This window comes from Ipomoea triloba, chromosome 3, assembly GCF_003576645.1.
Source record: "Ipomoea triloba cultivar NCNSP0323 chromosome 3, ASM357664v1".
Classification (NCBI taxonomy): domain Eukaryota; kingdom Viridiplantae; phylum Streptophyta; class Magnoliopsida; order Solanales; family Convolvulaceae; genus Ipomoea; species Ipomoea triloba.
The window spans coordinates 18,526,449-18,540,458 of NC_044918.1; the positions used below are offsets into that span (position 1 = coordinate 18,526,449).

The 14,010-nt window shown below is 31.7% G+C and overlaps 3 protein-coding genes across 3 annotated transcripts; 2 read left to right on the plus strand and 1 right to left on the minus strand.

Moving 5' to 3' along the window:
* The first annotated feature begins 226 nt into the window (after nucleotides 1–226).
* Nucleotides 227–979, plus strand: LOC116012535 (G-type lectin S-receptor-like serine/threonine-protein kinase At1g67520). The gene has a single exon (XM_031252094.1). It carries the CDS (start codon nucleotides 249–251, stop codon nucleotides 960–962), a length of 714 nt encoding a protein of 237 aa, XP_031107954.1. The 5' UTR covers nucleotides 227–248; the 3' UTR covers nucleotides 963–979.
* LOC116012534 (putative receptor-like protein kinase At4g00960) lies at nucleotides 979–3,761 on the plus strand. The gene is made up of 6 exons (XM_031252093.1): nucleotides 979–1,558; nucleotides 1,693–1,841; nucleotides 2,109–2,322; nucleotides 2,420–2,657; nucleotides 3,011–3,161; nucleotides 3,285–3,761. The coding sequence occupies exons 1-6, from the start codon at nucleotides 1,024–1,026 to the stop codon at nucleotides 3,588–3,590; spliced, it is 1,593 nt and encodes a 530-aa protein (XP_031107953.1). The 5' UTR covers nucleotides 979–1,023; the 3' UTR covers nucleotides 3,591–3,761.
* A 7,922-nt stretch (nucleotides 3,762–11,683) lies between these two features.
* Nucleotides 11,684–12,873, minus strand: LOC116012060 (uncharacterized protein At1g15400). Its single transcript, XM_031251529.1, has one exon. The coding sequence runs from the start codon at nucleotides 12,759–12,761 to the stop codon at nucleotides 12,438–12,440; it is 324 nt and encodes a 107-aa protein (XP_031107389.1). The 5' UTR covers nucleotides 12,762–12,873; the 3' UTR covers nucleotides 11,684–12,437.
* Between the last annotated feature and the right edge of the window lie 1,137 nt (nucleotides 12,874–14,010).

The following is a 14,010-nucleotide window of genomic DNA, read 5'->3' on the forward strand; positions in this document are numbered from 1 at the left end:
TACATTGTGACGCGCAAAAGACTTCCAAGTCTTGTTTTGGAATTTAATTAGTAGCTGGAAAGAAATTGATGGAGTTAGTTGTATATGGGTAACCAATTCAATCACCACATGATCTATCATATCCATCCTCACCATTTAATGTCAAACCATATATCCACAGAGATGAAATTAAATAGCAGAAATCATGATGAGTAGCATCTCAAGAATTATTAGTTTAGTGGTTGGAATTGTTGTTTGCTTCATCTGTCATGGCTAGCTTCTTGCATGCTGGTCTGGTATCTCAGGTTAGTGCTAAATCTGAACTTGGACCTGGGGAAATTCTGTCAAGTTACGATGGAGATCTCTTAGAGTTATCAAGTGCGGTGTTACAATTCGGGCAGGTAGGGGACTCGGGCATCTGGTATTTGTATGTAGAGTCGACTAGCTATGGATCCTCATCGACTTCAGAAGAAAAAAGAATTTGGGTTGCTTGGAACAGTTGGAAGAGCGAAATTGAAGATCCACACTTTCCAAAATTAAAAATGGAGGAAGGAGGACGGTTGGTGGTAATATCTACTACTAGTAGTAATGGAACTGCAGAATTCGTTATAAACGCTGAACAACATGCGTATATTAAAAACACAACAGCAGTTCTAATAAGTAATGGCAACTTAATTTTGCTAAGTCCAGAGGGTAAGATCTTGTGGGAAAGTTTCGATCACCCCACTAATCTCTGGTTTCCAGGCATGAAATTGGGTTGGTTTGGGCTGAAAACCCAACGGCCTCACCAACGTTTTCTGACTTCTTGGATAAGTCGGTATAACCCTTCTCCTGGTGTATTTACCTTGGGTGTTGATCCAAACAATACCAAGCAGCTAGTTGTCTTGCGAAAAGGGGGTTGTTTATTGGCAAAGCGGGTCCTGGAATGGCATCACTTTTCCATTTCTCCCACTTCACTCCAATACCATTGGCTATTTCTCTGACGAGAACCAAACCTATTTTGTTTGGAATGGAGATCTGGATAAGAAGGCAGACCCTATCCGTATGTATGCCACTGGGGAGATTAGTGCACAGCTAGACAAAATTCAATGTGATTATTATGGTTTTTCCTCTGAGGGATGCATAAGACCCAAACAATCCTATTGTAGTAGTGCTGGGGACTGGTTTGATCCAATGACCGGTCCCGTCGGAATTGCATGGGATAAACATTTGTTCAACTACACCCTTGGTATTAGTGAGTGCAGGGAGATTTGTGTAAAAAATTGTTCTTGCAAAGCCTATGGTACATCCAACCCTGATGGAACTGGCTGCGCATTCTCTTCTTCCACTGCTTATAAATACGTACAAGATGGTGGTGAAGTCCTTTACATTCGCCATCAAGTAGGTATTAAGCCACACTCAAAGGGAAGTAGTTCATCCCCTGTTCCTGTTTTGGTGCCTAATCATCTGACCCAGAGGAAGCCACACTCAAACAGAAGAACGATTATAGCTGCTCTTGCAGTAGCATCCGTTCTCATCCCTGCCATAATTTTGCTAGTCTGGCGTATGAATCCAAGAAAATGTCGTACTTGCTTTACAGGTATTCTCTTGATATACTTTTTTTTTTTAATATTATTGACTCTGTTACAATGTAGTATATATTCATACCTTCTCTTGATATACTAAAATCATCAACTCTTTATTTTCTAACACGTACAATTATTGTTGCCCCAGCCCCAATGGTATCTTCGAGGCAACAACTTGCTAGTAAAGAGGAGGAGGAAGAGTTGCCTTTCTTCCATTTTAGAAGTATAGAGATTGCCACAAATTACTTCTCAGATGAAAATAAGCTTGGTCAAGGAGGATTTGGTACTGTATACAAGGTAAATCTTTAATTTGTTGCTTGTTTTGTTCATATATATGTGTGATTTAAAATAAACTTAATTTGGTGAATCATGTTTACTATTCTATGGGTGAGATTAATGCTCAAAATATGCAGGCAAGGATTGAAATATTACAGGTAAGAATGGGTAAAATAGTTTAACTGCACTTTTATTATTATTATTATTATTTATATTTTTATTTTTATAAAAAAATTTATGTAATCTCCAATTCAAAATTCATGGAACCTAACTAGCAAATCTACGTAGGGAATATTGGCCAATGGTCAAGAAATTGCAGCGAAACGACTCTTAAAAATGTCTGGACAAGGAATCCAACAATTCAAAAATGAAGTTCTATTGATTTCAAAATTACAACATAGGAATCTTGTTAAACTTTTGGGTTGCTCCACTCAAGGAGATGATGAGAAGATATTAATATATGAGTACTTGCCAAATAAAAGTTTGGATTCAATTCTTTTTGGTAAGTTTGCTTTAATTTTTTCACTCCTTTATTGTACTCTATATGTTTCTCTTGCTTGGCTTCATTATTTGAACGTATGATTGTTGATTTTGCATAGATGCAAAAAAGAAAGTTTGTCTCGATTGGAGAAAGCGTGTCATCATAATTGATGGGATTGCTCAAGGACTTTTATATCTTCACAAATATTCAAGATTGAAGATTATACATAGAGATTTGAAAACAAGTAACATATTATTAGACATTCACATGCATCCCAAGATTTCTGATTTTGGAACGGCAAGAATATTTACAGATAGTGATTCTCACGCAAACACAAAAAATATTGTTGGGACTTAGTAAGTGAACGAATATGTTTGTTTTAACTATGAGTTAATATTATATGGGATCCTTCGAGTGTAGTGATTTTGTCACATTTAGTTCTAAACTTTCATTCATAGTCCTTCTAAGAGGACTATACTATGACTGGTTAAATTTTGAAAGTTGAATAATCATGGGTGGTAAACTTGGACCATGGAGGTAACAATTTGAAAGTCAAAAGACCATAGGTGGTTAATTTGAAAATTCAGGACTAAACAAGACAAAATTACTATACTCAAGGGACCCCATATAGTATTAATTCTTTAAATATGTAGTTGTGTATATATTTTCCTTTAATATAACTTATAAAATAATTTTTTCTATAAAACAGCGGTTACATGTCTCCAGAATATGCCATGGATGGTTGTTTCTCTGAAAAATCTGATGTTTTCAGTTTTGGAGTCATGGTAATGGAGATTGTAAGTGGAAAGAGAAACACTGGATTCTATAATCCAGATCGTGTTTCAAATTTACTTGGTTATGTAAGTACTAATCAATACTTTAACTACATATATAATCAGTGATGAATTTCTTTTATTCAAATATCTCTATTTTAATTTGAGCAACAACTATATATGTGAACTCTACCAATAATTTGTTATTAGGTTTGGGATTTATGGATAGAAGGAAGAGTTTCAACTATAATTGATCTAACAATGGACAAGACAATTTCAATTAGCGAAGCAACAAGGTGTATTCAAATAGGTTTGTTATGCGTTCAAGATTGTGCAGCAGATAGACCGACCATGTCAGATGTGGTATCTATGCTTGGTAATGAATCAACAATTTTACCTATTCCTAAACAACCTGGTTTCTCTACTGTCATGGGCATAAAATGTGATGATGTTGGTAATAATCCAAAAATTTGCTCTAACAATATGGTCACGATTTCAGAGATCGAAGGTCGATAGTTACATATTATTTTCATTGTGGAACGACTTTTTGGGTCACTTTGGTGCTAGAATAATTGCTAACAAACTAGATTTCCTTAGAGATTATAAGTGACATTTCAATTTGCAATTAGACCTATCATTTGTTTCATTTCTTTGAATATGATGCATTTTTGAAAAAGTTGTCAGGAATTATATCTTTAATGTGAATGTTACGTTATAAAATCAAACGTATCTTTGCATGAACAAATATAATAGGGTCACACTTGTGTGAGACCGTCTCACGGATCCTTATTCGTGAGGCGGGTCGGGTCGAAACAACATGCAAATGTCATACTTATGTGTGCAGATGTCATACTTATATGCTCAAATATATTACTAAATTACTAATAAAAATACAATTTTGTTACTTATAAGAGAAAAAATAATACATTTTTCATAATAAGTAATGTTGACAAGTGTCCCTTACTTATAAGGGCAAATATAACACTTTTGAAGAAAAATGTAATACTTTTAAATCCAAATGTAAAAGTATTGTATTTTCCTTTAAAAGTATTACATTTACCCTTATAAGTAACAAAAATTTTATTTCTGATTAATATTACATTTGAGCACATAAGTATGTCATTTGTGCATATAAGTATTACATTTGCATTTTGACCCGACCCGATCCGTCTCATGGTGAGACGGTCTCACACAAGTTTTTGCCAATATAATAATATACAGTAAAGTAGAGGGAGAAGATAAGAGATACAGAGAAAATCATTCATCCTTTATTATTTATCCTGCAATTCAATATATACATGATATATAGAATTTCAAAATAAATACAAGACTATAAAGAATAAAGATGTATTATGATAATATAATACTACCTCTAGTAATGTCCACATATATTTATTTACAACACCCCCTTGACATTACTATATTATACTCGTGCCTTGTTAAAACCTCACTAGAAAAATTCAATGGGAGAAAAACCTAGTTGATGAAAAGAGTACATGATGTATGTGTGTTCATATGTTGAACTAGGGCAAATAATTGTGTGGATCATTGTCCATATAGCTGTGTGGATCATGAATGCAATATACATTTTTAATATATTAAAAATACATTATTTGTGTACTAAATGTACGTTATTTGATAATATATAAAAAAATCATGTACTTTCAAATAATGTACATTATTTGACAGTGGAACTAGAAGGTTAGAGGTTTGAGTTTTAGGTTATACAAATAATTAAAAATTTTAAACCGGTTCAAATAACTATCTGTAAGATCATTCAATCTATAAAAATTTAGCCGCAAGATTTTTTTTAATTTTTTTTTTGTAAAATTTCATAATTTCATTGAGCATCTGCAAGTTTCATATCCCTTGTACGGTACACGAGAAAGACGTATACGGATGAAATATTGGTTGACCTGAGCCACGAGGAGCTACTGCAGTATAATGGAAGCTGATAATTGGGGCATTAGTAACAGAGGATGTATGCATGAATGCTTGGAAATGTTTTTTGGAAGATTTAATATATTATGTATCTTTAGTTAATAAATTATGTTTCTGTAAATAATTTGAAGGCACATAATATGTTAATTGTATATTATATGCCTGCAATTAACATATTATGTGCATAGTTAACATATTATGTGCATTTAATGTATTTACATGCACATAATCTGTTAATTGAATATTTTGAATAAGGATTAACAATGCAATGTAGACCTCATTCATCGTATAATTTGTCATTTATTGATTGATGGGTCAGAAGATGCTTTAATAATCAATAATGGACAATACTATATACTCCGTATCATTCATGGAGCAACAAGTTTTTGAGAGTGAAGACATTGTTTAATATTCTCTGCTTCACCTCTGGTCTTATCATTCTTTAGGTTGGGTCTACATGTTTTGTCATAATGGGCTTTCTTGTTCAGTTCTACCTACCTGTATATGTTTTATTTCTTGTGTCGATATATAGGTCGTTATTTGTATTTTTTTGGATGCTACCTTACTCATCCATCATATCTTTCTGTAATTATTATTTATTTTAAAGGAAAAAAAATCATTAACAAGTATTTTTTTTGGATAACATTTGTGTGAGACCGTCTCACGGATCTCAATCTATGAGATGGGTTGAATCTTTGATTAATAGGTCAAGTCTTTGATTAATGGGTCGGATTTTGACTTCATTAATCAAATATTCGACCCGTCTCACAGATTGAGACACGTGATACGATCTCACACAAGTTTTTGATTAATGAGTCAATCTTTGACCTCATTAATCAAATATTCAACCTGTCTCACGGATTGAGACACATAATAAATGAATAATTAAGACAATACATTATTAAATCAAATTATATCTATAAGAATATTCTCGTACATGCATGTTGTCCAAGATTATATAGGATCGTTCGTGCAATAAGTAGGTTATATATGGCCACTTTCCAGGCGATTGTTTGAGGACATTAACAACTAGGTTGTCCACACCACTACGTATCATGTATATATAGGAGGAATTAGGTGTATTTGACTTGTCTCATATATGAAGCTAAAATATTGTTGAATTGGGCCATCAAACGTGATGATTACACATGCTTGTATAGACAAAAGGCATGGACTTGAAGCTTATCATCAATCTCTCTAAAACTTATTCCCTTATATATTGATGGTTCATGCACTTTATGTAGAAATGATAACACATCAAAAATGCCAAGTGGGTATCTATTTTTTTTTTTCTTTTTGGAGCCTTAATTAATAGGATGAGTTTGCAGTAAAAATTCGATATGCAATAGTGTGTGTCTAAAACTTATTCTCTTCTTAATGGTTCGTGCACTTTATGTAAGGATAGTAACATAGCAAGAAATGCTAGGTAGGTATATTATTTTTTCGAATCTTAATAGGATAAGTTTAGATAGAAGCGAAAATTCTGTGTAGAGCCAAAATCAAGTAAGAATAGGTTTGTTCTCAAATCTCAATGTAGAAGGATCCGTAATACTCACAATGCAAGAGCCCACCATATTGGTGTAACTTCTATGCTGCGGTTGTCAGGACTTGATCTGCGTCCTTACATACAATTTGTCAGCCAAGAAAAACTGATCTACTCTTACGGAGGAACCAATTAACACAACAGTCTACTTAGTTCCTTAGAGAGGAACCTAGGTTTTTGTCGGGTTATCGGACATCGACTTAAATTAAGTCCCTTCCGGCCACATTTTCTTCTTCCTCTTTCTCTTCCATGCACCTTCGTCTTCTTTCTTTTCTTCTTTTACTTTTTTCTTCTTCTCTTCTTCAGTATATATAAACAAAATTTAAAAAGTTTTAGGAGAAAATGACTTCTTGAAAATATTTTCTGGAAAATGAGTCATTTTCAAGAAGTCATTTTCCTTTCTAGTGTTTGACTACACAGCAGAAAATTGTCTTTGTGTGTTTGGATCATTTTCCAGAAAATGAAAAGAATTGTATACTTCAACAATATTAAGTCAACAAATACTTTAACAATATTCAATCACAAAATAATTCTAACAATAGCTATATTTAACAATAGCTAAATAATAATTATGTTCTTTAGATTTGTTATTAAAAAATTAACAAAAAAAAAAAAAAAAAAAAACTTCACTACCGAAAAACCAATTTTGGTTTCTAAAAACCAAAATTGGTTTCCCTGGTTTTCCAAGTCGGAAAACCAAAATTGGTTTCCGACTTGGAAAACCACCTCCCTGTGGTTTTCCAAGTTGGGAAACCACACTGTTTCCGACTTGGAAAACCATATCTGTGGTTTTCCAAGTCGGAAACCACTGGTTTCCGGCAACCGGAAACCATGTATTTGGGGAAAAAATTAAAGAAAAAGTAAAAGGGAGAGGTGGCGGTGGTGTAGCAAGAAAGAAGATGAAGGGAGAGCTGTATAGATAGACGGAAATGGAGTGAGAGGCGTGAGTGGAAAATGACTTCCGCTAAAAAAAGGGAAGTCATTTTCCTAAAAAAAGAGCTTATTTTTCATTGACTTGATTTGATTTTCCATTGACTTTTATTTTCCTTGTGTTACCAAACATTGAAAACCCGAAAAATGATTTCCGAGTTTCCAAACACACCCTTAATGTAAAATTTAAACTACCCTCCAAAATTTTCCAATCATCCCATTGCCAGTGGTCAAAATCTTTTGACCACTCTTCAAGGTTGGTCAAAAATTCTGGCAAATATGTAATTAACCACCTAAAACGATGGTCAAAAAGATAATTAAATATCCTAATTTTCATCTTTTTTTTCTTTTTTAATGTTTCAGCAATGTTAGGATAGGTATGAATAATATTTATTTAGGTTGAAGTTCAAAATGATTAAATGAAGAACTAATCTACTTATTACCATCCCTAACTGGTCACAGAAATAAAAATTTATTGCAAAATATCAAAGATCGAACCTCGACAGTGATAGTGTGGAAGCAGCCTCTCAAAATGAAAAGAGTTCCTTGTGTGCTCTGAAAATAATTAATTGGTGGGACAACCTGACAAGTTAGTCAAATTATACTGATTAGCTATATATGAACAATTTAGACTAGTTTATCTTATTGTAAGTAAAGATTTGTGCGTGAGAAGTGGATCAAATAATAACCATAAAGTCAAAGCCACCGCCAAACTGCATGCTTTCATCAACTTTATATGTGTAGAATATTACACATACATAAATAATCAGGGAAAAATGATGTTAATTTGTATATCCATAACCAGCTAATAAGCAATTAATGGGGTAGGTAAACCGACTTAATTCTTTAGTTTCCTATTAAACTTTAGCTTTTCTCATTTAATTAATATATATTCAAATCTCATAAATAAAATAAAAAGCATTTGAGGATATATTTTGTAACTGGTGTTCAATATAATAATAGTTTAATTTGTGATTTATTAGGGGATGTTTGGTTGGATGGAGAACCTCTTCCATGGAAAAGATTTTTTTAAAAGTGGAGGAAAATGTGTTTTTATGTTGTTTGGTTGGATGAAAAATGTTTTCCATTGGAACTTGACTTCCTAAAAGTGAAAGAAAACAAATTCTTAGCTAGAGATTAGCTAGTCTTTTGTTTTCCAAATGATTTGGGAAGAAAGTATTAAACAATTGGACTATTTTACTCTCATCAAAATTTATTAATTACACATGTATATAATTTATTAACACTATCCTTGTTAAGGGCATATTGGTCTTTATATTCATATTTCTTGTCATTTCAAACCCAATCAAACAATAGAATTTATATTTCCAGTAATTTCTTTTCCACCAACCAAACAATGAAATCTATTTACCTGCTAATTTGTTTTCTATGAAATTTGAATTCCATTTCCTTCAAATATTTTTCAGCTAACCATAGTATCTCCTTGACGTGTTTTTAGTCTTCGATAGTGCGAAGCATTATATTCATGAGTGACTGTCCTGTGAGATTGTCTCACGGATCCTTATCTATGAGTCAAGTCAAGTTAATTAGATGGAAATGTAATACTTATATTGAAAAATGTAATACTAATAAGGTATAAAAGTGCTTGTTACTTATAAGGAAAATTGTAATACTTTTGAGAAAAAATGTAATACTTTTAAATCAAAAGTATTACAGTTTTTTCAAAGTATTATTACATTTTCCCAAACAAATACTTTATTCATAATTAGTATTACATTTTCATCTTGACTCGAGGCGTCTCACTGACAAAGATTGTGAGACGGTCTCACACAAGTATTTGCCCTTTCTTTTTTATAATCGGTGAATATGCGCATTACAACTAAATAATAAATATCTCACTTAAAGCTATTCGCACCCACGAAATCTTCGCTCACTTTCAAAAGTGGGTCATACCGCCTATTACTAAATTTACAATTAATCATTTTTCTTTTTTCATCCGTGCAATTGTACCTCCACTTTCAAAAGTAATCCCAATTTCACATCACTTCACGTAAAAAAAATTATTTTCTTTTATCAATAAAAATTATTTTTCTACAATGAATATATTTTATCAATATATAAATTAATTCAAGATGATATAAAATAATTCGTATTACAAAAATACTTTAGAAAATTTTTTTTATTACGGAATAATTTGAAATAAATATTAAATAGAATTTAAATTTATGAAAAATAAAAATTAAGCAAAAATAAATAGAATTATTTATTTAAATTAAATATAAATTGTAAGTAAAAGAAATATTTTTTAATTTCATAATAATTTTTTTTTTTAAAAGGTTACATGTTAGATTGCACTGTGTAAGACTTGCATGGCTGCTGGATTAAAACCCTGGCCTATAAAGGGAGACTATAATATAGCACTACTAATATATTAAGATATATAACCCTACAAGTAATGAATACTCCGTATAATGTTAGTCTACAAAGAGAAACAAATGAATATAGACAAAAACTTGTGTAAGACCGTTTTACGGTCTCAATTTGTAAAACATGTCGGATTTTTTTATTAATAAGGTCAAAAATTCGACTTATCTCACATATTAAGACTCATGATACGATATCACACAAGTGTTAAAAAAAAAAAAGTGTATATACAAATGGAGGTATAGTTGGGGATATGTAGGAGTATAACCAAGTAAATGATTCCAATATTAAACATGTGGACAGTAGCATGTAACAAAGGCGAGTGGGATTGGGTCCATTTCGCATCATCATGAAAATGACTCATTTTTAAAAAATTTAAAATTTCTCAAGTTGCCTCTTATCCTTTTTTTTTTTTTTATTAAAAAACATATTTTTCAACGTTAATTATTTAAATACGTGTCCACCGATAACTATGGACGGCACACGGCAGCTAATATATATCCTCCTTAATTTGTTGTGTTAGGCCATCAAACTTTGAATTTCCGAATATAACCCTCGTTCTCCATTCTCCAACTTGCATTATTTTCGGAAAAGTAAATAATCTAATATAACATTCTCCATAATAAGCTAATATATATCCTCATTTTGTTGCATTATTTTCGGAAAAATATAAGCATATTTTTCAACGTTATTTACTTTTAGCGAGTAACATAAAATATATGAATTAGTTAATTAATTTATACAGTACAAGTAATTGATAAGTTTGAAGAGTTTTTAACTACTTTGATTTAAATAGGTCAAACTAGGATGAAAAAGAAATCTATAGATAATAGTATGTTCTATCCTTATCGTTTTCTCATCATAAAGGTTACTCAAAATTGATACCCAATCAGGGACTTGATTCATTGGATTATTTGTGATATTATAATTCAAACAACTTCCTCTCACTTTCTCAATTTAAACGGAAAAAATACATCTTTCAATAATTTTTTTCCAAAATATATTTCCTACTAATATAATATTCTATATATCTCATTTTATGTTACTTAGAATGCCACTTTTTTGTAATACTTAGTTTTATATTACTATATGAAATTTACATATGTAAAATTACGTAAAAAGTATATTAAACACAAGTTTTTGAGTATATCCTAACTTATTAATAGTACATGTTCACCAATTTTGTCAATCTGATTATAGAGAATAACAATGAGTCAGTTATCAAACTCATAGAATACTCGTAATAGTTATAATGTCTCTCACTTGGGAGAGCAACAGCTATGCCGCTTGACCACAAGGTTTTTTGCGTCAATTTTGACTTATTTGACAATTATTAGCTGTTTGACTTAGTTAAAAAATCAATATAATTGTTTAGTTACTCAGCTTTTTTTAACTTTAAAATGCTAAAATCTAAAAAGCTGCTCAAACTAACTTTTTCAATTAACTTTTTAAAAAATATATATACCATCTAGCTATCAGCTAATAATAAATTTATCAAACACCTTTCTACAATCCGTTAATGTTTTCAACTAGTTATACCCTCTAAATCAATCAGCTAACAATCATTTACTAATGGCCAATATCTTGAAGTAATATTCAGATTGTAATAGAAATCTCTTTGATACAAAAGTGGGGCTCAAGTTCACGAGTGTATGTGGATATTATTAAATTTTGAATAATTTTTATTGATGAATATTAGAATATTGGGCATTCTTTATATTTGGAGTTGATTAGGTGCTTAATATAATGGAGATAAGAGTTGTATTATAACCTACTAATATGACAAAACTTGTTGATGCAATTTTATATATAAAAAAAAGGAGTAATTATTAGTGGAAGCAAGTAATTGACTTGGTTGAAGAAATTAAAGATGGGTAGGTTTTAACTACATGATGTTTGGTGATGGGATGGAGCTGATAAGGCAATTATTGTTTCGAAAAGTCAAATTTCTGTATCTCCACCTGCCTGCCTTTCTTGAACCTTCTTCAATGCACAACCTGTCTCTTGTCTTCTCTTCAACCTCGCCACCATGACAGAGAAAGAGAGAGAGTGATTGCCATTTTCTTCAAGCTCTCAGGCATAATTAAATTTTAAAAGTCAACAACTTCAATTTTTTTTCTATGTTTTATACCTAATTACTAATTCTGAACTTAGAAATTTTATCCAAGAGTTATTAGAAGAGGTAATAAATTGTGAATTCCCGTCAAATTTCACATCTGATTGATTAAAATTTTCAAGAGATCATACAAAAACAGGATTTTAAGAGGATCAGTCAAACCAACTAGTTAGTTAATTTTAAAAAGTTGAAAGAAGGAAATTAAGAAGGAGAAGAAACGACAAAGATGCTTTAATTCATATTGTTTTTATCTATGATGATTGATGGTGTTCTTGCCATACATATAGGAAGACAACAAAAACTCTCACAATCACAAACTTCAAAGCTATTACATATACCACAAAAAAAAAAAAAAAAACCCATAAAAAAAGGAAATGAAAGCATACATGTGCATGGCGATGAAGATTGAAGAAAGCAATAATCCCATCCACTAAGCTATGATGATTAATTATCTACGGTGAGGGCGGTGGGCGGCGCCTTTTCTGGGCGGTTGTTGTTTAGAATCCACCGGTTTCCCAAACATGCCGCAAATACCACAACCCGACACTTTGGGAGAAGGAGGATCATACGACGGCTTAACCTCGGCCGACCGGAATCCCCGACCGCCGGACGACCGGCTACGTTGGACCGATGAGGGTTTCGCCTCCTTAGTCTCCCCTTCATCTTTTGTTGAGATTTTCTTCAGCTCGCCGGATAAAAGCTTGTCATCCCAAACCAAACCCGATGAGCCTTGCCTTCTAAACGAAACTTCTGATCTTGGCAAAGCCTCCATTAATAATTATATATGTGAGCTTAAGACTTCTGTGTGTTCTTGAAAGTCTTGAAGATGATGAATTATTTGAGTCCACCAATATAATGTTGTAATATATATAATGGTGTGTGAATTGAAGTCTTTCGTCTTAATTTATATAGAGACGAGGGAAATAAAATAAATTAATTAATTAATTAAAGAATTGTGGAATTGAATGTGGTGGAGGATGAAGTCAAAAAATGGCATCCATGTTGGTACTTGGTACACCCGCCTCAATTTACCTATTTGTCCTTTGCCTTTAATACTCATATATGAATCCTTCAAACTCCAATCTTCAACAATAAACTTCATTTAGATGTCGACCAAACGTTTGGTTTAAGACAATAAAATCAAATGTTTAATATAATAATTGGAATAGATATTAGTAAGAGATTTGATAGCAAACAGGAATCAAAATCAATCAATAATTAATAAATTATAAATAAGAATATATAATACATATATACTTATATAACAAGTCGGTAGGAGAAAATTAAAGGTGTGTTTGGTTGACAAGTTCAGATATCAGGAATGGATATCAAAGTTAATTGATAGATTTTTAGAACACTACTATGGGTTTTGATTCTCCCCTTAATTGCAAAATTCGTTCCCTAATAAAATAAGGGTTTCATCCTCTTTCTCCTCAATCGATTCCCCAACTATTAATAATCATTCATATTCCACCCTATTACCAAACATGCACCAAAATTCATTACCCTTACCAAATATTTGATACCCATTTTGATTCCGATTCACATGTGCGAACCAAACACACTCTAAAAACTAATCACAACCTTTCATCTGAAAAAATTGAACGCACCAGATTAGATTTAAAAAAAAATTTACGGTGACAGTTTCATAGTTATCAACAACTTTGCTATGCAAACATGAACACTAAAATTTGCTATGTAGTATTAACGGTTTGGATATTTAGTGTTAACATTTTGTATATTTAGTGTAAAAAGTTTGCACTTGCAAAAATGCGAAAGTACATTACAATTAGGGTTTCGATATAGAATTTTAATCATATGAGAACCACTCCCCAGGTGAAAACTTGTGGGCAAATTCAAATCATTGACATATATCTAATAGATTGTAAATCAAGTAAAAATGAGCGGGGTCATTTTCATAAATATTACAAAATTTTGTTTATTTTCAACCGTTAAATTTACTAGATCAATGGTTTTGATTTGCCCACATATTCTAATAAACATCTTCGAATAATGGGCAA

Coding starts and splice junctions, on each gene's coding strand:
- LOC116012060 (XM_031251529.1), bottom strand. CDS start 12,761: ATGGAGGCTTTGCCAAGATCAGAAGTTTCGTTTAGAAGGCAAGGCTCA.
- LOC116012534 (XM_031252093.1), top strand. CDS start 1,024: ATGTATGCCACTGGGGAGATTAGTGCACAGCTAGACAAAATTCAATGT. Junction 1,842..2,108: donor GATTTGGTACTGTATACAAG/GTAAATCTTTAA, acceptor AAATCTACGTAG/GGAATATTGGCCAATGGTCA. Junction 2,658..3,010: donor AAAAATATTGTTGGGACTTA/GTAAGTGAACGA, acceptor TCTATAAAACAG/CGGTTACATGTCTCCAGAAT.
- LOC116012535 (XM_031252094.1), top strand. CDS start 249: ATGGCTAGCTTCTTGCATGCTGGTCTGGTATCTCAGGTTAGTGCTAAA.